The sequence below is a fragment of the Paralichthys olivaceus genome, chromosome 6, assembly GCF_024713975.1.
Source record: "Paralichthys olivaceus isolate ysfri-2021 chromosome 6, ASM2471397v2, whole genome shotgun sequence".
NCBI lineage: Eukaryota > Metazoa > Chordata > Actinopteri > Pleuronectiformes > Paralichthyidae > Paralichthys > Paralichthys olivaceus.
Genome location: NC_091098.1, coordinates 4,007,367 through 4,033,871, shown reverse-complemented (window position 1 = coordinate 4,033,871; position 26,505 = coordinate 4,007,367). Strand labels below are relative to the sequence as shown.

Genomic DNA, 26,505 nt, shown 5'->3' with positions numbered 1-26,505 from the left:
GTCTGATAATGCGTGGTTATGTGTTGTTCTTTGATTCATGCCTCTCGCACACAAAAGCCACTAAACATGCAAGGAATCTGCGAGCATTCCCGGCAGGCCACAGTGCATTAGCCTGACGGAGAGCCCCATATACGGACACAGACTGACACAGACTGCCCCTTTGCTGACTCACAACCCCCCCAATCCCCACCCCCCGAATCTAGTGTGTGTGTACTTATGAGAAAGAGAGAAAGACACACACACACACACACACACACACACACACACAGACTGTGGGTGCTACCATATGGAGTGTGTGCGTGTCTGTCGATGCTCCTTTTGCCCCCAAAACTCCCATGACTCATCTGTTTGGCTCGCTGGTGCAGCCCCCGCCGACCCTTCTCCCACCCCCAACCCCACCCCAGGCAGTGACACTGCTATGACATCATCACAACCCCTGACCCACGGCCTGACCCGGCCCCTCTCAAGGAGGCAGAGGGGGTGGAAGAAGAGAAGAGCGACAACAGAAGGGGGAATGGTCCTGTTCAGTATTAAGGTAGTAATGCAACATCTGGAGCAGTTTAGTTGCGCGATCTTGTCAGGCAAAGGACAAAACCACACAGCAGGTCTAGATAGAGCTCTCTCTCTTACCTGACTCATAGTGCTGCTCATAGTGTCTATTCAGACATGATGCATAATCTTCAAATATAGAAAACAATCGCAGGACTGTGAGAATGAATTAATCTGCATTTAAAGTATGTCCATTCATGTAACTGTTAACTCACGTATGCACTGTAATTTGAATGGAGATAAGGCCCACACATACTACAGTGGCCCAGCATTCAATCATGTGTCTTCGGAAAATATATGCTGCTAGTATTTTGACGAATGCTAAGCAACGCCTGGACTTCCTCGTTGCTCCGTCTGTCATACATTTTCTTCAGGTCCAAAACTGTAAACTGTCAGTTTGCAACTTCAGGCTTAGAAAAATGGCAAAATAAAATTGTTCCGACCAATCATAAATGTTCGGCACTACAATACCCACCCCTAAAGCTCCTGAACTTCTAAAAAGTACAGACATTTTGCGCTTGCACTTTAGATCCTGGTTCCTGCTGGGGAAACACAAGGAGTTCCTGCAGAAGTTCCTGAGGTTGAAACTACCCAGGTCAACTACTGTTGCTGCGAGATGACCACTAACATGCTGGTCGGCCAGGAAAGTGCAAGCGCTAATCAATCACAGTACAATAGTGACGAGGTTAGCTCTCACAGCCATGAGCTGCAACAGACTCCATGTTTCATAACTTTCTTCAAACTGGAGCAGTTTAAATACAAGTGATTGGTGCAACTAAGCTAATAAGTTGCACCATTTGGGAATCAACAACTTTCCATTCCACCAAAAGTATTGGTCAATAGTGTGAATCACACTTCAGTGACTAAAACTGAAGTGGAATGAGGTAAAACTGAGCAGTGAAACTAAAGCATAGGACAGTTTATCAGGTTACCATACATCACACATCTACACATCTGTAGTCGTTCTGGAAACACTGAGTTTGCTTCTTGTTCTGCAAAAATGAAGTTGGCAATCACCTGGCAAACTCCTCAGACAATACAACACAGGCACACACTCAACTCATGTCTGGAAAAGTGGGCAGAGAAAACCTAGTCAGACAGAACACAGTGAGGAAATGTTACACATTCCACCCGGCCCTTATCTCTCAAACACACACACACTCATTTACACATGTTTAATATGGCAGCCTGTATAGTGTCCGCCTTTCTATTATGTTCCTATTACACAAAGTCGCCCTATAGGACATGAAACATGAAAAATATGAAAAGACTGATTAAAGCATTCGCTTTACAACTGTGACAAGAATTCAGTTTGTATCCTCAAACATCCAAAAGCTGAAAATCTTTGACCTGGAGCTCTCTTTCTTTTCTTCCCCTCCCTCCCACCCTCCCTCCTCTAACTCCATGCAACAAGCCACACTGGAGCTACTACACTTCCTCCTCTTCCTTTCTACTCCTTCCAGTCATCCTCCCTCCCTCCGCTGGAAAAAAAAGTTCCTCCTGGTTTTTTAGCCTTAAAAGGGCAGAAGCAAACTGGATCTTGGCCGCCCTCCCATTTGCTGGGCTCTGGTTACAGGCAGAGGGAGGAGGGAGGACAGGACAGCAGAGGGGGTGGGGGGCCAAGAAAGAGAGGAGAGAAGGCAGGAAAAGTGCTGCGTGAGACATTTTTAAAGCCTGTACTGACAGGAGCAGCCGAATAGGATGGGCTGAGATAAGTTCATTTGTGTGACGAGACCAGAGATGCTGAGAGAAAGTGAAGTTTGAGGGCGACAGACGTGGAAAGACAAAAATGAAAAACATGAGGGGAGTGGCGAGTGGGGGCAGGCTAAGACAGAGGCTGAGGAGGTGAGAGGAGGACACGGGCACCACATAAAATGATGAACGAGGAGGTTTAATAAATACCATACGGCTTTAATCAACTGTTTGTTTCCTGGAAACATCTGAGAGCTACGATCGACCTTAAGAGCAGAGACTGGGTTTCCAAGTAATTGATAGTTCTTGGTCTGGCAAAAACGATTCAGGTCTGGAAAAGTAGATCCCCTCCAGACGTTTTTCTTCTGGCACTAGAGCCCCAGCCTACTTGTAACATTATAACAACAGCCATCATCCAGTGCAGTTTTCTTGGTTTGATAAAAAAAAAATATATTCAATAACTCATTTAAAGGGGCAACGTGTAGAATTTAGTGACATATAGTGGTGAAATTGAATGTTGCAGCTGAACACCCCTCATCTCAACCCCCTTCCAAACATGAAATAGAACCTGGTAGACTTCAGTTGTCGTAAAAACTCAAAAGGTGTTTAGTTTGGCCAGCTTGGACTAATGTAAAAAACATGGTGGCCTCTGTCGAGAAGACCTGCTCCTGATGTAAATATAAAGTTTTTAAATATAAGGTGTTCATTCTAGGGTAAAGAAAACAACAATTTGTACAATTAAGATGAAACACACCAGTATAAACATCACTAAGATTATTTTATATAAATTCTCTGCCAATAGATCCCTTTCACCTAAATCTTACACAATGAACCTTTAACACGTGCAGATTGTTGTGAGTACATTAACAAATATGTTGCTTTATGCCTGAGTGTTTAGTCTGAACACGAGGCATGGGGTGCAGGGGCAAGGTTTCCAACTCTGATGTATTGCAACAGCCTGATTACCATGGTGCTGAATGCAAATGTGCACTCCGCTAATCCTCGGTATCCACTACGTCCCCTTTCGCCTGCTCACAGGAAGCTATGCTAATGATAATGAGCAGGCAGGAAGTGATCCATTTTGACCCAACATGGTGGCTAAACTCTCCCGTTTGCTAACTATCTGGCCAACATTCCTGTCAGCCCTACGCCACCATAGTCACTCTCACGTCCATTCTGTTCCTGAAAAAGAAAGATTACATTTGATGCTGTGTGAGATCCCCAACACAAGCAGCCTCTCTGTAAACAAGCTGCTGTATTTAGATGTCCCAGCGGGTCTACATAGTGCGCTCTCGCCTGATGATGCGGTTACAGGAGCCCAGGGAGCTGCCTTAGCATTATTGCTTCACAGTAATTACTCATAATAAAATAGTAATTAGTTTAAACCTGAATTAACTCATGTTTTGGCAATTCTAAACAGTGAACCGTGTCTCTAACTGTCTGTGTGCTGTCTGCTGCAGAGACGGTTACGTACGATGTGTTTTAAAGAGGGTCTTTAGCGGAAAACAGACGCTTGATGCTGGTAAAAGTAAGGAGGGGGAACTTAAGGAGTAAAGTCGTGGGCTGTGAAGGGTTTTTCTTGTTTCTGAACAACAGAGGTTTAGACCATCATCGTCCTATGAGGGAGAAACTTTTGACTGATACAGTTGTGTGACGACAGCGAGAACAACAACGACGACTCTCCTGAATTGATAGCGTAGATGCTGCTATAGCATCAGTGACATCAGAACTGGAGAGTATTGCTTCTTGAAAGAAAGAAGAATACAGAATTGATGATTTTTCTTGATGGTAGAGATATTCTCACTCTGACGTGTGATGCGACAGAAGGTTACGGATGGTTCATCCTTTTCCTTTTAGTAGATCAGTGAGCTACAATGTGCCTCTTCTAAACTTTTCATATGGAAACATGAGCAATAGAAAATTGTATCATATGAATAAAAACAGAACACACGCTTACTTTAATACACTAGCCATGCCTGATGCAAGGACCTTAAAGGTTCAGTGTGTAAGATTTAGGTGGAAGGGATCTATTGGCACAAATTAAAATAATCCTCATGATGTTTTCATTGGTGTGTTTCATCAAAATTGTACGAATTGTTGCTTTCTTTACCCCAGAAAAGGCCCTTTATATTTAAATACTATATATGTACATTGAGGAGGTCCTCTCTATGGAGGCCGCCATGTTTTTAACAGTAGTCCAGACTGGACAAACTGAAGTCTACCACAGGTTCTCTCACATGTTTGGAAGGGGAGGGTGAGGTGAGGGGTGTTCAGCTGCAACATGCAATTTTAACACTAGATTTCACTCAATTCTATACACTGTACCTTTAAGCAAAGCAACAGAACCCAACAATATGAATTTGCTGTCATCTATGAAAAATCTTCACATTCTAGAACTTATAACCACACACACACAACTTTGTACTAATCCATTCCTTAGCCCCTTACCCTTACCTTTACCATTACAACTAAATACTTAATTCTAATTTTAACCCTAAAATCTAATCTAAACCCTCAATCAACTGTTTGAAAAAGAGAGGACCAACCATAATGCCTTCTCTTTCCCAAAATGCCCTCCATCCATAAGCTCTTTACTCAACGTGGTCCTCACAATGACATCTGTACACACACATGCAGCCTGGAGGAGCTGGGGCTTCCAATTAGTGGACAACCCGCTCCACTTCTTGAGCTACAGCTGCTGTCCCAATTGACTATTTATCAAAATAGCTAGCGGTAAATTTTCTGTGACTAATCAGCCGTTCATTGCAGCTCTAATAGCCACCAGAGCCAGGCTGCGTTTTATAGCTTAGAAATTCTTTTTTTATTGTTACAGGGAAACTATATTATTTCTCCTATTATTATTTTTATAGATAGTCCTAGTTTTTCCAATAGGACAAGAAAACTTCTGCAGAACAGAATTCGGTTTGTTTCAGTAATATAGAACACATTTTATTATTATGTAACAGTGAGGATATGTGGTTGTTACCACGCAGGCGTCTGTCTCAACCTGTATGTCTCTGCTCCCAGGCAAAGACAGAAAGCAGCAAGGTACATAGTTACGCCACAATTCTGTTCGTTTCACAGCCTGCCCATGTGCCTATAATAACTGTGGCCACTGACAGTCATTGTGTCAGTAATGTGGTGGCATTGTCGCCACCGCCTTACTGACACAGTGCTCAGGTAAGCAAACATAAAGATGTGTCTGGAAGGGTTTTAAAATATGGGCGGGGTGTAGCACAAATGGCACCACAATCAATTAATTAAACAGTCAGTAAGTTCTTTGTGTGTTTAAATACACATGCACACACACATCCATGACCAGTTCATATCTAACCGTAACCATTACCTGACCACATTTTATACTACATTTATTAACTCCTCAGAGAATACAACACACACGCACACTCACACTCACACAGATGATGAGAGGCAAAATCATTGAGCTTGAACAAACATGGGTGTGATGAACAGACGAATATGCATGTAAGCAGTATCTCCACATGCACATGAGGAAATTCCTTGCAGAACTCTATAATAAAAGATAATGGGTTAAAAGATGTCAAAGAAACAAAGAAAATCACTAAATATGCAGACCCATGCAAACCACAGGGTGTTTTAGCATTTAATGATGGACTACCAGGGAGCCTGTTAATAAGAGCTACAGTCTTTGTCTCTCCCATGGCTCACTCCACTTGCTGCTAGATGGCAGCCTTGTCACTCCTGACTGATTCAGCAGTAGTCATGTGTCTGGTGCCAGGCAAAAAGTGAGATCACCTGTTGGGTTGAACCGTCATTAGAGCGAACACTAAACTGCAGCCGGTGCAGGCCAGAGCAGAGTTTCATTGTTGAGATTCTGTCTGTTCACAGCCTGATAAAGGATGTTACTATTCCAACTAACAACCTTCATCTCAGAGACATTAATGACACGTGTCAGAGCGTCAAGATTAAAGCTGGTGGAGCAGACCACAGATAATGATGCACAGAGTTGTGGTAGCTCTGTTATAGAAACTTCACCTTGGGGCTTGAACAAGTAGTTGACTGATAATTAACCCAAGACTATTTAAATATTCAATTCATCATTTAAAACATTTGTTTAACATGTAGTGCAAAGAAAATGTACCAGTACACCATCTGGGCGGTAAATATGAAGGTAAAGCCAGGAGACACTTAAAGAATGGTCACGTAGCTTAACTTTTAACTTTACTAGAAGTCATCTATTAAGCACAAATACCAAACATTAGCTTCTTCAAGCCTCTGAAAATGTATTTTCTTCTTGAATTGTAAACTGAAATAATTGGGGTTTTGGGCAGTTGATTGGGGCAAGGCATTTGAGGATATCACCTCAAGCTCTGAAAGTTTACACTGCCTACTGTAGTATAGATGACATTATTTATCAATGATTTTTATTTGGAGTTTTTGTCCTGTTCAAACCCTCCACCGCCATGACCCTAGTTGCTTTTTGGGTGGAGCAAATTTCTAAAGTTTGTCTTTAGTAACTCATGATGACAGTGTTACAGAAACTACTGTTGCATATCAATATATGATATGAATAAAAGGAGAAATGAAAGGTTGCAGGACATTAACATCATGTCACACCCCACACACCCACACACCCACCCACACAGAGAAAGGTCATCAATAGGAAAAAATTAAGTTTGAAGTTAAAGTAAAGAAGAACAGAAAAACAGACAGATGTTTAAAGTACAGAAAAGAAGGCAGAAGTGTGTACATCATACTGAGCAATGATGCCAGTTTGGTAACTTGTGGTGAGTGTTGCTGGCTGGGTGTGTCCCCCTTCTGAAATGAGAGGAGGAAGTAAAAGAGGAGAGCAGACTTCTCTGTCATCTGCAGATTAAATGACTCAGAAGGAGCAGCTTGGACGAGGGTGAGTCAGCTGGACTGACAGACAGACAGGCAAACGGGCAGACAGACAGACAGACAGGGATGAGTAGGGTGGCTCATGGTTCCTGGTACTGCACCCTGTATAGTACCAGCAGTGCATTTTAAACCCATCAATCAGCTGACATCAAGATAAGAAAAATGCAGCAAACAGGAATCTCCCTCCTAATATGGAAAAGAAAATGTTCCTGAGGTGCACAACATTACAAAGTATGGCTTACAGCCTTATATCACCAACCACAACAACATCTCTACTGATGATGTGATCTGTTCACGGCAGCTCCACCTTCTACCTTTCTGCTGGGATGGAGTCTGGGGTTCATTGTGTCTGATCTGGTTCTACCGAAGCCAGTGTCTCACCTGCTGGCTGCAGCAGTGAGGGGTAACGTGTGCATGCGTGTGTGGAAACCACAAAGTGAGCAATACTTCCCCCCGGGGGGGGGGGGGGGGGGGGGGGGGGGACAGGGACTCATTCCCATCTGATTCACACACAGTTGGTCACAAAAAATGCTGATAAAGCATTTGTCTCAGGAAGAGGAGAGTTGTTTTCTCTCTCCTTACTCCAGGTGTGTGAGGAGAGTCATTCTCAAATAAAGGTTGACTTGAAAATGATATTAAAAGTTGGATGAAGTTAATCAAGGAGCCTTGGGTGTGTTACTGAGCCACGTATCTCTAGCACAACATCAGAAGGCTGTACTTTCCTATTATTGTACTGCAGCTAAGTGACTTTTATTCGCCCGCATTCAGATGCACAACTGCAAAATCATCAGTGTTGTGAGCAGGCAAGCAACTGCATGTAGGCAAAGCCCATTAAACCCACTTTTATGTCACAGAGCTTGAGCCAAGTCCTGTCTAATGCTGTGGAGACCCAGCCCACTGCACGACATGAGCACAGACAATAGCCCTGTGTCTCTGTGTGTGTGTGTGTGTGTGTGTGTGTGTGTGTGTGTGTGTGTGTGTGTGTGTGTGTGTCTGTGTGTCTGTGTGTGTGTGTCTGTGTGTGTGTGTCTGTGTGTAGGATCAGCTCTTCTGTCCTACTAGGCCTGAAGCACATCCCGGCCCACACAGTTTGGCTCGAACCGGCCCAGCCCAGCCCAGCTCAGGCGGCAGGGGAACAGAGAAACCCTGGGGCCCCTCAGCACAGTCAGACCCCCTCCTCCCAAAACAACCCGCCTCAAATCTGGACAGCCAGAGACAAAAGCTCAGCAGCCCTGGACACCGGGGGAAACGCCTGCTCACACACTCACAGTAATCTTACCAACACTGGAAACTTTACTGTAGACTTCTCTCACACTTCTTCACAACAGTTAACTGTGGAGTGGCTTTTCACCACTTTTTCTTCACAGGCTGACTGATTTCTTTCTTCTCGCTGGGCAGCAACATGCTCATGTGTCACCCACAGGTCTGCACGGTTCTTTAAAGTAGACAGTGCAGTCCAGTTCTGCTGCTCAGCTCATTTCTCCATGAAAATGAAACATGGAGTGAACACACCCCAGCAGAGAAGCAGAGGACAGGCCACCTGAGTGAAGGTGGGGACAGCATATAGACTATAAGCACCCATTCATTACAACCCAGCAGTGTGTCTGACCCACCTATGGACACCAGCTTGATGTTCTCCTTGTCCAGGAACTCCAGAGCCACCGACACGTTCTCCAGCTGCATCTGGCGAAAGGTGGGCCTCTGGTTGTACTTTCTGAACATCTTCTTCTGGGACAGCACCTCCAGGAGCCCGATGAGCCGCAGCCCGTCGCTCAGGTCCGTCTGCAGGTTGCCGATGCGCTTGTTGACGCATTTCAGGTGTTCGTTGCACCAGCGGGTGAAGGTGTTCTGCTGGATCTTCTTCCACGGCGCATCCTCGGCCAGGTCCTTCTCCGTCGCGGGCATTTCTGCGTCCTTGTCCGTGGAGACAGCGTTGGGAGCGGGCGCGGCGCTCTGGTGGAGCCGGGGGTGGGAACCACTCATTTTTATGGTCTCGGCTGTCTCTCGGTTCGCTGGATTTTTTTTTCTGGGTGGAGTCTGCTCAACTTTGTGTGGCCGCTCCCTCTCTCTCTCTCTCTCTCGAGCTTGAGTCTGAGAGAAAAGAGAAAGAACGGAGTTAACATGAGAGGCTGACTTACAGCCTGAAGACAAGACTGAAGAAAAGACAGCTCAAACAGGAGACTGTTCTAAACCAAACACTTCTTCAACACACTGCCACTTTTTATTGTTTGTGTGCAGAGCTTTTTAGAAACAGTCTATGGTGCAGAGGGAAGTTAGAAAACTTTGTGTTCATCCTACCTGGTTTATCTGCAGTGAAGATTTTATAGTCAATGTTTTCCATGAACTGAATTTGCTTTATTACTGTTCACGTGTGTGGTTTATATACAAGTTTGACTGATTTTTCTGAACTGATACAATTTTTTCACACATTGCATGTTGATTGCATCTTCAGACCCAAGTTATATATATAAATTACAGCATTGCAGCAACAAATCAAACGTTGTACTTTTACTTGAAGACAACTTGACGAAGAGGACATGATTTTATCAATGTAACTGCCATGACATAAATCAGCCTGAGTGACTTTTATAAATGTCTGTGTAAGTCCAATATGGTGAAATATAGAAAAAAGTAAGCTCATCGAAATGAAGTCAGATATTATTGGCTTCAGGCCGCCAATTGCCAACAATTCTACGATTCAACTCACTCCACATACTGAAGACCCACTACACTGCCCCCACTAACTGCTACAGAGCACTGGTCACTTGATTATTTAATATTTTATAAATATTGAATGTATTGCGTGTCCAAATCACGTCAAACTCGACACTGCACTTCCTTGTGTAATTTTTAAGTCTAGCAGGCACAAACAAAGGTCAGTAGAAATACTTGATCAGCATTAGTTTTTCATTCCCAGCCCTGATTTATCCCTGAACACCTAGTGATGCTCTCTCTTTCATTCCATCATGGTTCACAATAAATGCTGCAGCCACTGGAGAAACAAATCCTGAGCTCTCTGTGTACTTACGCATGTTCATGGGTCCCTGCAGGCATCAGTGCAACACAGTTAATATGTGAGCTGTCCACTGGGACATGCAGGTCAGTGACTCCTCACAGAGTCAAAGTTATGTTTTGTTTGTGTCTGCTGATCTGCCTCCTGCTGCTTTGTTCAACGGTTCTTTCCTGTCAATTTACATGCAGGCAATGTGACATTGGGTGCATATATTTTCAGCGTGGCCTAAATTTCTGCTCTCGACTGGGTGAACTGGGTGTTTGTGTGACGTCACTGTGCTGTGTGTGCACTGCAGCCTTATCTTTAAAGGGGTTACAGACAGCGAGTGTCTAGACACCAGCCATATCCACCTCCTCTGTTTGTCTGCGCTGACCAAACAGCCAGATGAGATCACACACCAAATATGCACTATATGATGCACTAATGACAGCCTGAGTGTTTCATAGCAGCAGGCAGTTTCAGAAAAAAGGAAACAATGGCACTGGGGGGCACATTCTTTCGGAGACATTCTTTAATTTCACTTGAAGCTCTTAGAGAGCAGCTTTCTCATGTGTACATCTCTCCCCATGTTAGACATAGAGAATGAGAGACACAGCAAGGAGATAAGGAGGGGCTATTCTCACTGTTATTTCTGATAGAGGACTTAAGTAGTTACAAAACAGAGATCACAACTAGAAAGATAACAATACAGCCAAATTATGATTATATACAGCTAGAAGGTTCCAGGTTCGAATCCTGGTTCAACCACAGTCTTTCTGTGTGGAGTTTGCATGTATGTCTGTATGTTAACCCTGTGAAATGCCAGCGACCTGTCCAGGTCCAACCTCACCTCAGCTCAAGCTTCCCCATGCAACCCTCAAGAAGGACAAATATAGACAATGGATGTGTGGATATGATTATGTTGCAACACTATTTTTCAATGGAAGCTGTAGTTTTCATTTTCGTGCAGCAGCTGCTGTAGTGGATAGAGATTTATCTCAGAATATGAAAAGTGAGTGCCAGAAAACTGAGTTATAGAAGCTAATGAACCGGAGGCTGGCTCAGACATAATGTTATAAATTTGGCTTTTTATTGAGTTGCATTATGGGAATTGTAGGATGCTGCATTTTTCAAGCTTGACTCATACTAGGAATGAAAAATGTGGACATCTTGACCTCTGCTGCTTCAATTTGAACATTCTTTGTGTTTAATCTGTCTGAAAGTGCCACAGTGAATCAATCAAATTTTATTTGTATGGCCCATATTCACAAATTTCAAATTTTCTCATAGGGCAACATCCTCAGTCCTTAACCCTCAACAAGAGTAAGGAAAAATGACCAAAAAAACAGATTAACAGGAAATATGTAGAAACCTCAGAGTGAGCCACAGGTAAGGGATCCCTCTCCCAGGACAGACAGACGTGCAATAGATGGTGTGTAGCTAAACTCATCAACAAAATTATAATATTTACAACATTAATAAGAGGAAACAGTTTTTAACATAATGGAAAGGTAAAATGTCTGACAGAAATAAAGGGAGCAGCAATGACATTCGAAATGGAGGAGTGCCAGTATTGGTAAAATATGTGAGTCGGCATATTGTTATTGTATATCAAGCAATCGCTGGATAAAATTCACAAATCACAACAACACACATACACAAGTTCACATCTTCAGATGAATTTTTTGTCTGTCTGTAACAGAGCAGCAGGGGCTATAAAGACAGAGGGAGAGACGTGACTCTGCAGCTTTTTTGACTAAATAAGGAGCTCAGTGCCAGGAGCCACAGTGTGGCCAGCAGCCATCAAGAATGCTTTGCCTCAGTGTGTGTGCGTGTGTATGTGTATGTATGTGTGTGTTTGTGTGTGTCTGGTCAAGGGAGAATCTGAAGAATGCCCCTCACCCTGGAACTCCCAGCCTTAGTAATGGCCCAATAAAAGAGTCATGTTAATGAAAGACACACATATATATATCTGGCACCATATGCTTTTACCTACACTGAGCCATTTAAAACAATAGAAAAGATGTAGACATTTCCATCTAGGTGTGTAATTTGCTCCATTTTACAACTTTCATTACATATAAAGTTGTCACAAACATTTACAGGCTTTGGCCACAATCAAAGTATACGATTTAAGAAGACCGTGGATAGAGATTATGTAGAGCAGGAGAGCAGAGCAGATTCAAAAACAGCAGCAGAATTCAATGAAGGAAAGCAAGGCATTTAAGACAAATGGCAGAAAGCTTTAAGCTTAAAAACTGATGGACATGCTGAAACAGAAATGTTTTCAGGCCCCCTCCACCGCCTCAGCTCATGCTGAACTTCAAAAAGCAGAATAAAATGTTGCCTGGACAGAATGAGAGCTGGTGAAACATTCACTGAGTGGAGGCCTATTGTTTCACTGGAATTCGCCAAATAAACAGGAGACAATACACAGGGAGGGGAGAGACCGAGTGGACCAAGACACATTTACATGTCAGAGTCTGAAAACTTAGCGACCTCTATGATTTGTCATGTGCCTCCCTCTAGTGTTTATTCATGGCACTACAGTTTTCAGCTTCACTAGCTCCACGTCTCCTTGGCCTGCCCTTTTCTAAAGTTGTCCACTTCTTCTTTTTGTTTCCTTCTCTCCTGTCTCTGTAATCTGGACTCACTCTGGACATATTCACAACTCTTGCTTGAATAATGAAGTTTGCATGTTGGGTTTTATTTATAAATCCCCTCCGACACGTTTTCACATATCTTCATCAATCGTCATCTTACGTGTAGGTGTTTGCATTTCAGTGTGGGGACATCCTATCGACTAGTGGCTAAGATAAACAATAATACATTAACTAAGTATTGTGTTGATATATATACATACTGTATATAGAATATTTTCATTTACTGTGTATTTTACACGAAAACTTACTTTTTAATTCTCCGAATTTTCACATTTTACATGCAAATTACATCAGGAGCTTATCAAATATGATGTAGTGGTGCACTATCAAACAAAGCAGTAATGTATTCAGTTCCTATAACTGCCCGCAGCAAAATTAAATAATGATATATAGTAAACAATCCTTTATAACTATTTTTTGAAACCGTTGATGCATTTGGCTCCAAATAGCATTTTTAATAAAGGAACCTTACTTTTTAGACAATGGTATTTAAACCAAGATTTGAATATTTCTCCCATCGCTGATAAAAAAAACACATTAAATAAATAGATCATACTGTTTTTCTTCCACCAAAAGTTGGTTTAATTGGGTTTAAAAGTGGAGTTTTTCAAAAGCCTCAAGGTCCTGACTGCAAGGACCAAATCCAGGGGGGTGAGCTGAGCAATGGAGCTTAATCCTGTTATAACTGTTATTTTACATTTTGCTTACGCATTGAGCCAAAGCTGACAATAAGTGCAACAGTAGCACAAGCTTTCAATATCCTGGATCAACAGAATCGCATGGCAGAGGGGGAGCTTCATGACGCTGCATACTGACAAATTATACATAATAGATATGACAGATAAGCTAAATATGTATGTTGATAAATTAATATGAACATTAAAAGTGCTGACCGTCTGTGGTGTAGATAAGATAATACATTAGACACGTTTCGATTATTCGAGGTGATTGTTGAGATCAATGTGAACTTAACATCCTCTTCTGCTAATGATGCTTCCATCATGACAGCATCATGGCTTCTCACCATCTCTTGCCACACCCGGTCAGCCGCAAGTCAAGCACAGCGGCACTCAGCAAAGCAACACCAAAACCACATGACACGCACACACAACAGAGTCATGTGGAGAAAGCAGAAGTCAGATGCACTGAATACAGCTCAGTGAAGGCTTTCCCCTCAGTCTGTGTGTGTGTGTGTGTGTGCGTGTGTGCGTATGTGTGTGGCAATTAGTGAGTGAAAGTAGGCCAAGACGTGTTAAATAAGGACAGGTTTGGTCTACATTATTTTCTTCCTATAAGCCTGCACCCTCTTCCTTTTCTCCTCATCACCTCTTCATTATAAAGGCAATGTGAAACCATGAAGTTGCAACAAGTCCAAATTGAAATCTCTCCCGAGTTTTTGGCCAAACCTACAGAGTCATTTTTGAGAGACACTTCCAGTAACTAGCCAAACTCTTTTAATCTGAGAACAAACTTTTCTCAGCAGTGCTTTTGATGAGCAACGTTCAGGAATGTTATGACTTCAGTGTGAAATTATTGATGTAGAAAATCAAAGAGGCACATTCCAGACTTCCAGTCTCATCACCATCCATTAAACAAGATGTTAAAAAGAAAAGAGAAGCATAGTTTGACTGGGGCCGACCTCGTTGCAACCATGTTCAGGACAACACTCGCACAGCACTTCAACACAACAGCAGTCCCATGTCAGAATAATCACACTCAACTGGATTTAACACAATTCTTGAAACTGCTCTTAACCCTCGAGCGCACAAATTCAGTTTCTTTTTTTTGAGGGGGGGTTCATCTCCTGATGATGTATCAATCAAAAAAGATTACCTCCACACAGCCCACCTAAATATTGTACCAAATGGGTTTAAAAACACAAATGTGTAAATTTATGAGGAGCTATCATTAGGTGAAACATATGGATTGCTCCATGGCATCTTTATGAAATAACTGTGACCTGAGAAAGACTTTTCTTTGGCGCTGAAACAGAAATAGATGCCACACTGTCTGTACTGTCTTACATAAGAAACAGAACATTTGAATTGTTTCTATAGCTGAAACCAGCCGCTGTAATAATAAAATGCACTGCACATTCTGTCATAGAGACACTGGTGAAACCAACACAACCTGCTTCACAGTGTCACTGTCCGCAGATAAAGACCTGAGCCAGTCAGGTCCCAAAATACACCTGTGTCCATTATTGTCTGAGCATTTCACAATTAAAAAAAAAAAAAATCTATTCTGTATTTATGTTCTGCTTCATCCATTTTACATAAAAGCATAAGACTGTGTGTGTGTGTGTGTGTGTGTGTGTGTGAGTGTGTGTGTGTGTGTGTGTGTGTGTGTGTGTGTGTGTGTGTGAGTGTGTGTGTGTGTGTGTGTGTGTGTGTGTGTGTGTGTGTGTGTGGTCCAGATATTGGGTACCTAAATTACAGTTATCTGGAATTATAATATGGGGACTTGTCTTCCTTATGTAAATCATTCAGTTTTAAGGTGAGGACATATTTTAAGGGTATGATAAGGCTGAGGTTAAAGTTAAGATTAAGGTTAAGGTTAGGTTACAGTTAGGTTTAGGTTTAGATTAGGGTTATGAGTCAGAGTTAGGCAATGTAATGTCCTCAAAGTACGATGGCGCAGAGGACGGCTGCCGTGTCTCAAGCTCCCCCCAGCTATTTTTGAGCATGGCTAGAAGGGAGCCTGTGACACAAGAATTTCATCGCTGTTGTGCACATGATAAAGTCTTGAATCTGTCAAGAGAGACTATACACATTCATATTGCACATATCTTTTTCCTAGTGTTTATAATATCTTTATACAGTTCCCTTTATTTTGTTATATTTTATATCAATGTTTATGCACATTGCAGCAAATACCTTGTATGTGTAAACCTACCTGGCAATAAACTCTCTCTCTCTCTCTCTAATGGGCTCTCTGCCTCCCTCTCTATCAGTGAAGGGGAGTTAAATGAAGCCCCTGTGATAAACACCATGAGTGAGGAGCTGAGGAGGAGAACTATGTGCAGACTTGAGGACCAGGTGGACCTCCTGCTCTTGTGAGACCCGCTCTCGGCGGCGGGGGGCGCAAGTGGTCACCACTGCCCCCCCCCCAGAGTAAAGAAGATCTGCAGTCAGTGTCGGTGTATTACCTTATTTGGTGTGGAGACCCTAAATGTAAAGGAGATGCTGCTGCTGCTGTGATGCTCATAAACAAAGTGTAGGAACGAGGTGATGCGCTCCCTGTGACGGAGCCAAACAGTCACAACACAAGAAAAGACGTTAACGGTGTAAAGCAGGGTGGAGAAGATAGTGGTGCGTCCGGCGAGACCCTCCGGTCCGGATCTGTGTCGGTGCGCTCCGTGCGCCCCGAACACACTCCTAACGCTACGGCCATACAGACAACCTCACAGCCCCATGTCTCACCCCACACTCTATCAATCTTTAGAAAGGTGAAAGACAAGTGTCTCACAGAAACAAGCGTCATCCGTGTCCCTCGCAGCGGGACAGACTCTTACCTGTGTTGCTGACTGTTATCCTGGACTCTCCGCCGTCTCTCCGCTCAGTGCGCACAGCAGCTCTCACGGGTTGTGTGTGTGTGTGTGTGTGAGTGGGTGAGTGTGTATGTGTGTGTGCTGCACCGAGGTCCCGGACCTCCCTCCCCACAAACAGTCCCAGTGGGGGGAAATGGGTGTATTGCTTGTGCCGGGTGGCGTAAAGGAAGGAAAGAGATAGTTCCTCCACTCTGTAGCTCTTTTCTACCTCTGCGTCTCCTCGATCCCCCTCTCTCTCTCTGAGAGCCTTAATTGGTAAACGGGTAAAGACTCGGAGGTGCTGGGGGTGTTCCTCTCTCTGTGCCTCCTCTTTACAAAAATATGGGTGACGCCATGACCGCGCCTTAGGGATTGTAAAGGTATGATGTCACCGGCCCAAGAAGTGCACCTATTTCTCCCATTTTTTTTATCTTAACCTGGGGATGGTGTCTCCTTGTGTGTGTGTGTGTGTGCGCGCGCACGTCTTTCTATAGTTATGAGGGCCAATTTTGGTTCAATACCATCATTGTGAGGACATTTTGAAGTGGAGAGGACATTTCGGCCGGTCCTCACCCCTTCAATGGCTTGTTTGAGGGATAAGACTTGGTTTTAGGGGTAGGGTTAGGATTTGGTTAGGGTTAAGATTAGGTTTGGGTTACGGTTAGGCATTTAGTTGTGATGGTTGAGGTTAGGGTAAGGAGCTAGAGATTGCTTTATGTCAATGAGTATCCTCACAACTATAGAGAGACCTGTACGTGCCTGTGCATGTGTGTGTGTGTGTGTGTGTGTTTTCCAGCTATATCATGTTGTAGGGACCTACAGCTGTTTGCAGACACAAAGCATGTCCCCATAATATAAATCATTCTAACTTAAGGTTAGGGTTATGAATGCAAATCTATGTAGTGTCCTAAAAAGTGACATGTGTATGTTTGTTTGAGTGAGAGAGAGATGAAGAGAAAAAGAGGGAGAGAGAGATTCCTCTGTCCCCTCTTTCCTGTTATCTGTTATTGTTCAGGCAAACTAGTGCACAACATGGGGAGTTGTGTTTCTCCCTGTCAAACCCCGCTCTGACTCAACATGGTGGAGGGAGGTGCGTGTGTGTGTGTGTGTGTGAGTGTATGTGCGTGTGTGTGTGCATGAGTGGTCTCCAGCTAAGCATTGGCTCAGGAAACAAGAATGTTCGGCCTCTGCTGTGCCCTCTACTCACAGTTCATCAGTCTGGTGGGAGGATGGGGTGGAGGAGGTGGAAGCAGAGATGTTGGGGAGGTTTAAGTGAGAGTGGAGGAGAATTGTGGAGAGATTGCAGACGGAAGAATTGAAGGAGACAATAGTACAATTGTTTGAATATCTCTGAAACGACATTATTATATGTGTGAATGAACCTTTCTTGTTTGTGTGATTGTAAGTTAATAGAAAACCTGATTACCTCAAGGGAACAGTTCAACAGTTTGGAAAACTGAAAAAGTTACATGACATTGACTCCTTAGTAAAAATTAGAGGAGCTGGTAGGTAGACGTTTGAAGTGAGTTGGGTTGGCTGTCTCCCCGTTTCAAGTCTTAAATGCTAAGCTAATCACTTAGTTGTTTTAGTTTCATATTCAGGTACGAACAGGGATTAGTATAAATTATCCTGATGACCCACTTTTTTTTAATAGAGGGAGCGTTTCCACTCTCATCTTTTAGGTTTTGCAGGAGGGCGCCCATGAGGCAATCCAGAGTGAACTGGAACATTTGCAAAGTAAACATTAGATTAGATTTGCACCTGTGTAGTGAAATAACTTCCCGTAAGTACTTATGACATCATGCACCACAAGAAACTTCATGGTGTTCACCATTTTGGTTTCACCAGAGCCTGTACTTGTGGGGTGGAATATAGTTATTAACGCCACCATGACCCATGAGCAGCTGCTACAAGTTAGATTTATATTGTCTTTCAAACATTATGGTCCTACTGCTCCTTCTTTAGGTCATTCACCTTCCTGAGGTGACATCAACACCACTGTGTTTTGGTTGAAAACTCATCTGCTACAGATACAACTAGCTTGCAAATGCTGCTGAGTTTTTCCTTACACTTGTTGAGGGTTAAGGACAAAGGATGTTAAGCCCTATGAGACAAATTGTGATTTGTGAATATGGGCTATATAAATCAAATTTGATTGATTGATTGCTGACACTTAGTTGAAGACCTCCAGGACAGTGTTTTAGTCTGGATGAGTAGAAACTGAGATATTAGCTGAGACCCACAACAGCTTGCTGATTGGGTTATTGAAATTGTGGATTTGTCAGGCTCCTATCAAATCACCCCCACCCCCAGAAGAAAACAACCTGCAAGGGCCTTGGCTACCAGTGTACGATGCAACATGGATAATCAGTTACGAGTGTTGATGACCCTGTTGACTTTGCTAACAGCAGTTAAATTCTGTGTTTTACAATCATACAACTGTATGTATGTGAGGATACAAGCTGTTATTTGAACCAACAACCAAATGCCTCCCGTCTACACTGAAAGGCAGATGCCCATCAATGAAAGTGGTTACAGACGGAGACTAAAACTGATAGGGAGCCAAAACACTTGTGTGATGAGATCATTTTGGTTCAAAAACGCTGTTTTAGTATGGATGTAGCCTTAGACTCTGAGTGCCATCGAGGAGGGTGTCCTCTCAATCAGTTGTGAACCATTAAAGGACCAATCAGCATACATTAGCAGAGCCTTAGCATATTGTGGGCAAAATAGCCTCATCATAAGCAAACAAAAACTTTTCAATTCTGATATAGGATGAATTTGGGTAATCTGTGACATTTTTTGCAATTTTGACTTCTCCGATTTATTATATAGATATCTGTTTTACACATTAGATCAACAAATTATATCTTTCTGTAAATCTTAAGATGTTATCTAACCACACCAGGAGAAAGAATGGATATATCATACTCAGATGAAACATGGCACAGATTTTTGGCATTTGTGCCAAAAAAGAAAATTCTGCCTGAATTTAATAATCTAGGAAAGGTCACTTGGTAATCTGGGACACTTGGGCAGCTGTGGCAAGGGGGAGCGCTCATCCTCTCTCCAGAAAGTTCTTTCCCATTCTTCCCCATCTGCATGCCGAAGGGTCCTTAGGAAATATACTGAACCCTGAATTGCCCAGCAAAGTAAAAGTGCTGCTGATAAATGCAATGAATGAATGTGTGAGCAGATGGGTGAACTGTAAAGTGCTTTGAGTGGTCATAAAGACTAGAAAAGCTCTATATAAACACAGACCATTTACCATTTGTGTTAAGCTTTAAAGAAATCACCCACTTGTCTGCATGCTAAGCTCAATATAACCAATTTTAAAAAATCATAATGAAAAAATGTATAAGAAAAATAATAAGAAAATGTATATTATTCATTTCATAAAGAACCCTAGACTAAATAATAAGAAACTTTAATTTAATTTAAAAAATAATATATATTATATATTATTATGTCTCATATTTAAAATTCAATAAACAGCATTTATTATATCTATTGGGGCTACTGTGGGAACAAACAGTCCTTGCAGATGAGAGATCATCATCATCATTACTCACCCCATTGTCTTCTCCACATGTTTAGTGAAACAAATGGCTGCAGACCACAGGACACTCTTCTGTGCTGTTGTATCATCTGGGTCCCAGAGAGCAAACTGATTATGTTCGAGTTATCATATTAAATAGACAGGGAAAGACTCTTGTCTGACAACTGAAGATCCAGATTACCCAAAGCATGCTATAGGACAGCTAAACATGTTTGGGGAACATCTAACAACTCAATGCACATTTTGTTGCTTGAATACATCATACATATAATTTCAAAACAATTAGGAACATTGTCTCATTTATGACAGATTTATATCCTGAGCATTAATCTCGTCAGAATCTTATGTCAATGACCTTGTCAAGCAATTCCATGCTCCTGATTGACATTTACCCCACCCCTTTCTGGGACATCACACCCATGAAGTCATGTGATTTTAGTCACATGATGTCCATACTGAACCTATAGTAAAAGTCGTCTAGATTAGATTTTGTTGGAACAGGAAATAAACAGGCTTAGGTGTCCCACATGTCTCGGATGACCGGAATTCACCCTACAATTAATAGTATATTTGACAAAAGTGCAATAAAATGTGGCCTTTAGTCTTGTTCAAAGTGTAAATAATTATTCTGGCTGTTAAACCAGAAGAGGCAGGAAGATCAATAGAGAGGATGAAGAAGGGAAAAAAGATGGACTGACAGGCAGATGGAAAAAAGAGGCAGAGGAGGTAGGAGAGAGAGTGAGAGAGAGAGAGACAGTGCGGGAGGTGATGAATTTTTATGAAAACACTATAAAACATGAATTTTTCAACTTATCCCTTGAACCCAACTCATTGTTCTACAAAGAGGCGAGTCATACAGCTGTGTGTGTGTGTGTGTGAGAGAGAATCAGCTTGTACTAATAAGAACCAGATGTTTGCCATTGTGGTTGAGAGATCGTCCAGTCGGTCAGTGACATCATCTGCATGCAGCTTGTTGGAGTTACATCACCAGAGGCTTATTTGTTGGGGCACACACACACACACACACACGCATGCACGTACACACACACACATACACACTCATGTTTTCATATTATGTTTTTCAAGACAGATGAAGCCGAATATATAGATTTATTAATATTTCATTATTAGAATGTTGTAACAACGTGCACAACACTGTGCTCTGCTAACATTGTTAGGCTAATGACACACACACATCTTGACACAAACCAGTGAAAATGACAACTTACACCATATGGTATCTGCATTAATACACAAAATTGTATTTTCCGTCTCTTCTCAGAAAATCACATAACAAAAGATAGAGTTTGGTGACATTGTAAGGTAGAATGGAATCATGGATGGTTTTGTCTTTATAGGGATCATGAAGAATCCTCAGCACCATTGCCGTCATCACTGCTTCTCTGGGTCGGGATTCTTTCATAAGTGTTCATGACTCAGGAGTTTGTTTTTACCAGGATCTGAATTATCCTCAGAGGTCTCCTCCTCTCAAAAACAAACAGACCGAGTCATTAAAGCTGGTAAAAAGCAGCTTCCTTTTAAAAATCAGTATTTCTCTCTCAGCTGCTTGCTGGACACAGGGCGTCTGGGGTTGTGAGCTGAAATGCCACTAACGTTTGTTCATCATGGTTCTCTGATAGCTTAAGATACATATGTTGGATGACAAAAATCTCCCTTTCAGAGCTGAAGATCTTAAACATGTATCGTAAACATTTGGCTTGAAAAAGTACATTTTGACAGTTCTGGTGGACAAGCACAATGGTGACACATACTGTACACAAGAGGGATATGATGCCACTTTTAGGCTTTTTTAAATTGAGTATGATCTTTCCCAGACATGTTAATGTTGAAATATCTCATATTATGCATTAAACTGTTCTGTTATGTCCCATAATTTATAATGAAGAAAAGACTGTGTCAGAGTTGAGTCTGGACTCCCTCTCTGTAAATATCAGACCTGCAACTAGAAAGCCTGAATGCTAAATTAAGTCATCGTCATTTGTAACTCAACAACAGGTCAGGTTCTAAATCATGGAATTCATACATGTTACAGTTGGTGTGGTTTATTTAGCAGTTACTAACATAGTGAGTTCCCATGATCATTTGTCCTTCACACAGAACTTCTGCATGAAACAACTGGCCAACATGTCATTTTGGGATACAGAGGATACAAAGGAAATATGGCTTCCATTTTAGGGCAAAATGAGAGTGCATTTGACAGAGACCTCGACATGGGACAGTCCCAGTTGACCCAAATTTAGATGCAGTGATCTGCTCCTGTGATGCCTTGCATTTGAGATCTTCAGTCAGTGGAGATAATGCAGATTGTTCTTGTCAGCTCGGTGGGGTGACAGTCTGCTTGACGTTGTTTATGTTCAGCTAAGCCCCCAATTCACAGTTTACCAGGAATGATTCATCAAGACATAGCAGTGAGCTGAGATTGGGTGAAGGACGGCACACTCCTTGCAAGGTTGCCAGTCGATCGCAGGGCTGACACCATTCATGCTTACAATCTCTCTATTTATCTACAATCATAAGTATATGGTCAATCTACATACAACAATGTGGTCATAGATAATAATCAGACATGACTTTTTCAAACCAGTGAATTAGCAGCAGCTAGGCAGTTAGCAGCCATTAGCCAGTGGCTGAGAACGGTTGTCCTCTAACCAGTGGTGGTTGGTTAATACGTGGCACTGGGTTGGCCCCCCCATCCAAGATCCTGGGGGAAAAAAACCTGTATAAAATTGTTAAACATAATTTACTTATATAATAATAGTTTACTCGTATAATGCTATAAGTTGTTTTCAAATTGTATTTGGTTAATTTCTGTCTAATACATACTTCCTGGGTCTAACCAGAAGGTCGGTAGTTTGATCCCAATAGAAAAGAGTGTATGAATGGTACTGTTTGACTGTGTGTGTGAATGGCAATAAACTGTACTGTAAAGTGGTCATCAAGACTAGAAAAGCACTATATAAATAAAGACCATTTAAACAGAGGAGGATGCTTCAACACCAATACAGTAGTGAACTGAGCATGCACAATAAAAGCGTTATCTAATTAGTTAATGCTGAGAGCCTTCCTGTCTGCAGAAGACGATTAAAATGTTTATGGATGGCCACAGAAGACCAAAGCGGGTAGGATTATTCCTGGTGCTGCTGAGGATGTGCAAGAACAAGGGAGAGCAAGTCAAAGAGCTCTGTCATCCTGTTCTGCCATTTGGTTCCAACTTCTATAATTTATTAAGGATGCATGAAGGTGGAAAGGTGAGCCAAAGAAATAGAAAATCAGACTGATGCTTAAATAAAGTCAAATAGTGAAGGCCGAGTGTATTTATATGTGCAAAGAAGGATGTAAAAGGACAATACAAGTGGTTCAGAGAGAGTAGTTAAAATCAGAGAGTTAGGCTTCAGCTGACAACAAAGCTTCTTTCTGTTCTTCAGTTAAGGAGCTAAAGTGGTAAATTGTGGACGTGATCGAGGAGACTAAAATGGTTCATGTGCACTGAATTTCTGATCCTTGTTCTCTCTCTCTCATTCTCTTTCTCTCTCTCACACACACACAGGCCCGAGCTCTTAGATTAGATCGACAAACAGCACATGAAATCCCACTGACAGGTTATTAAACCGATGTCTCTTTACTTGCATTCTTTAGCTCTCTCTCACCACCCCCCCATCAAACTCAAACTCACAGACACTCTTACATGTCCTAAAAGTGGCTCGCCAATTAAAAGATTGAGTAAATATGGAAAGACGATACTCATTAAATGGAACAGAGTCCATATTTAGACATGTGACATGTGGAGTGGCTTTTATGACCAGCTGAGTGGGGCAAATCAGAAAAAATCATTTCGGAGCTAAAAGAGGACTGAGGGATGGCCATAAAGTAGGCTACAACTAAACAAAATGTCATAACAGCAGCTTGTCACTCTCAAACATAATGAGGCTGCCTCTATACAAGTTGCATACATTAATGGCTGTTTTAATGAACAGTGCCTAACCTGTTAAAGGACTGAACTATGTGGCCAGCCAAAAGGTGTCCCCAATGACTCTCAACAGATCTATACTACATTTGTAAATACAGACCTTTGATGAAACCATTAGTTACAGTTTACATGAGTGGGTGTAAAGATGACTTATTATAAAAGGGTAGCTTAAGATCTAGCAGTTTCAGGCTTTTACAGTTTTACATGAAATCACCTGGGACTTACTCAGGATCCCCAAGAAGAGCTAGAGAGATTGTCATCTGGAAAACCTTGCTCGATCTTGATGGTTTAACGGACGAACAGTTTTTTAAGAATAGTGGATCTACAGGGTTTCCACAGGAATGCTCACCTAACTGTTAACACGTTTCATCATGCGTGCTAATAAATATGAGCATGGGTCATTGAAATACATGGATACATGGATCAAAATAATACAAAATGAAGTGTGCCAAGCTGAAGAGACATGAACAGTAAAACCACCATGCTGTCTTTGGCACAAGCAACAAGACACCACACACAATTACAGCCATTGTAATACAGTCATTACAGCACAAACCAGCACTTAAACCTCCCCCCACCTGCACTTACTACACACCTTCAACACAATATGTGGTATCAATTCTGACCACAAGTAAACTGTACGGTGAGGATTTGAACTCTTAGAAAACAGTGAGGTCCGAGCTAAATAATGTCACTGAGTCACTGAGACTGATGTCTGCAGCAGTCTGAGTCATACACGGAACTTCTGGAATAATAAGACGTATGCAGTGTGTGTGTGTGTGTGTGTGTGTGTGTGGGATATGTAGTAAGTACAATATACACATATGTGGATGATATGCACTCATCTCTCTCAACTCATCACTCACACACACGCACACACACATACCTTGAAATAAACTGAAATAAAATGCAACAAGAACTTTGGTTGAACAGCTCATAACCGCATACAGACCAGACCCTCTCATCAGGTGTAATTATTCTGTCTGTTAATTTGGACCACCAGTAAGGAGTTGTTAGTGTTGTGTGCAGCTACACAAGGACGAGCATGTAGCAACTGATCAAACAACAAAGGATTTCAGACCTATGCATTGTTTATATCCATATTTAAAATCAGCCACTACTTGATGATGTTGAAAATGAAAATTATAAACTGCGACTCAAAAAACGCTTGTCGAACAACCACAACCATAACCTGCACTGCCCACATTCAGCAAGCAATGATATGTAATTCGTGTTTATCATTCGCCTGCATTCCAACAGGTGTGACTCTGCCCACATACTAAAGTTACCATCCTAACCTGCTTATCTGAATTGGAGGAACTGTTCCCTAAATTGACTGTAAATGTAAAGTGTAGGACATTTGGAATGTAAAATCTAAACCTCTTTAGTCTCTGTTGAAGGGGTTTAAATGACCACAGTAGATACAGTAGTTTGAGGCTGGTACTCAAAGTAAATACAACTTCTGATTGTATAAACCTTTCGGTGACGCCTGCACAGGCCTAAATGGCAGACCCCAACCGTGTTCGCTGTGTAGATTAAACAAACACTTGGAATCAGGTCTGGTTTGGACAAGGAGATGAGCAGTGGAGATGGATGGACTGCGGCACATTTGAGCAGCTTCTGGTAACTCAGCTTGGAGGTCCAGCTCTCTCTTTCTTTTTACTCCCTCTCCGTCCATATAAAGAGAGAGTGAGCGAGTAAGCGAGAGAGAGAGAAAGAGAGAGAGAAAGAGAGAGAGAGAAATCTGGACATATTCCCAGATCTTCAGTTCCTGTTGGGTAATGACTACATGGGGCTGACACAGGATGAGTGTGTGTATGTGTGTTCATGTAATAAGCACACTCTTGTTAGTGAGTTACAGTAGAGAATCACTTTTTGTGAGGAGTCCATCTATCTATCTGTCTATCTGCCTGTCTGTCTGTGTGAATGCTGTGTGGATATTGAAACTGGACAGAGGTGTTCAGCATCAGGACAAACATTCGGTCTTTAAAAGGACCTGAGAGAGTTGAATGAATCAGACTACAGGAATCTATCGCTGGTAGCTACTGGGCCCATTTTGGCAAGACACACACACACACACACACACACACACACACACAGTTGTGTCTCCATGACATCAGAGGACATTACATCGACTTTTCAACAGTTATTTCCTGGTGATTTACTCGAGCATGACCACGAGTTGGCCAAACCTATCCTTAACCTGAGCTTAACCTACACAATCTTCACACAGACACACACACACGCACGCATGCGCACAGTTCCTCCTTCATCATAAAGATAAGGACTGAAAAGTGATGTAAGTCCAGCTGTGAGGAGGGTGGTCTCTCTCTCTCTTTCTGGCTGAATCCCCTCTGAAGTTGTGTCTATATTCTGCTCTATAAAGCCTCTTAATCCCCTCCAGCCATCTGTTAATATATGTAGGAGACATTTAACAACCCGGGAATGCACATACACAAGTACATTTAAACACCCCGACGCCCTTCTCCATCTACAAACACAGCCTTTTAAGGTAAGCTCTCCCTTCCTTTCTCTCTGCCTCTCTAACTTTGCCTCCACTCACTGACTCGGCTCCTGTTTCTCTCAGCCTGCCTGAGCACTCCTCACTGCACCTCCCAACCCCAAACCCACCACCCCCCACCACCACCCCCATCA

The 26,505-nt window shown here is 42.3% G+C and overlaps 1 protein-coding gene across 4 annotated transcripts in view; it reads right to left on the bottom strand.

The window, feature by feature from the left end:
- flna (filamin A, alpha (actin binding protein 280)) overlaps positions 1-16,565 on the bottom strand; it is a 46,919-nt gene extending 30,354 nt beyond the window's left edge. For all 4 annotated transcript variants that reach the window (XM_020089065.2, XM_069526864.1, XM_020089066.2 and 1 more), the window contains exons 1-2: positions 16,289-16,565; positions 8,733-9,210 (exon numbers count right to left, since the gene is read on the bottom strand). In XM_020089065.2, the coding sequence (XP_019944624.1) occupies positions 8,733-9,102 (370 nt within the window). In that variant the 5' untranslated portion in view covers positions 9,103-9,210; positions 16,289-16,565. The remainder of the gene's footprint in view (positions 1-8,732; positions 9,211-16,288) is intronic.
- Positions 16,566-26,505: the final 9,940 nt, after the last annotated feature.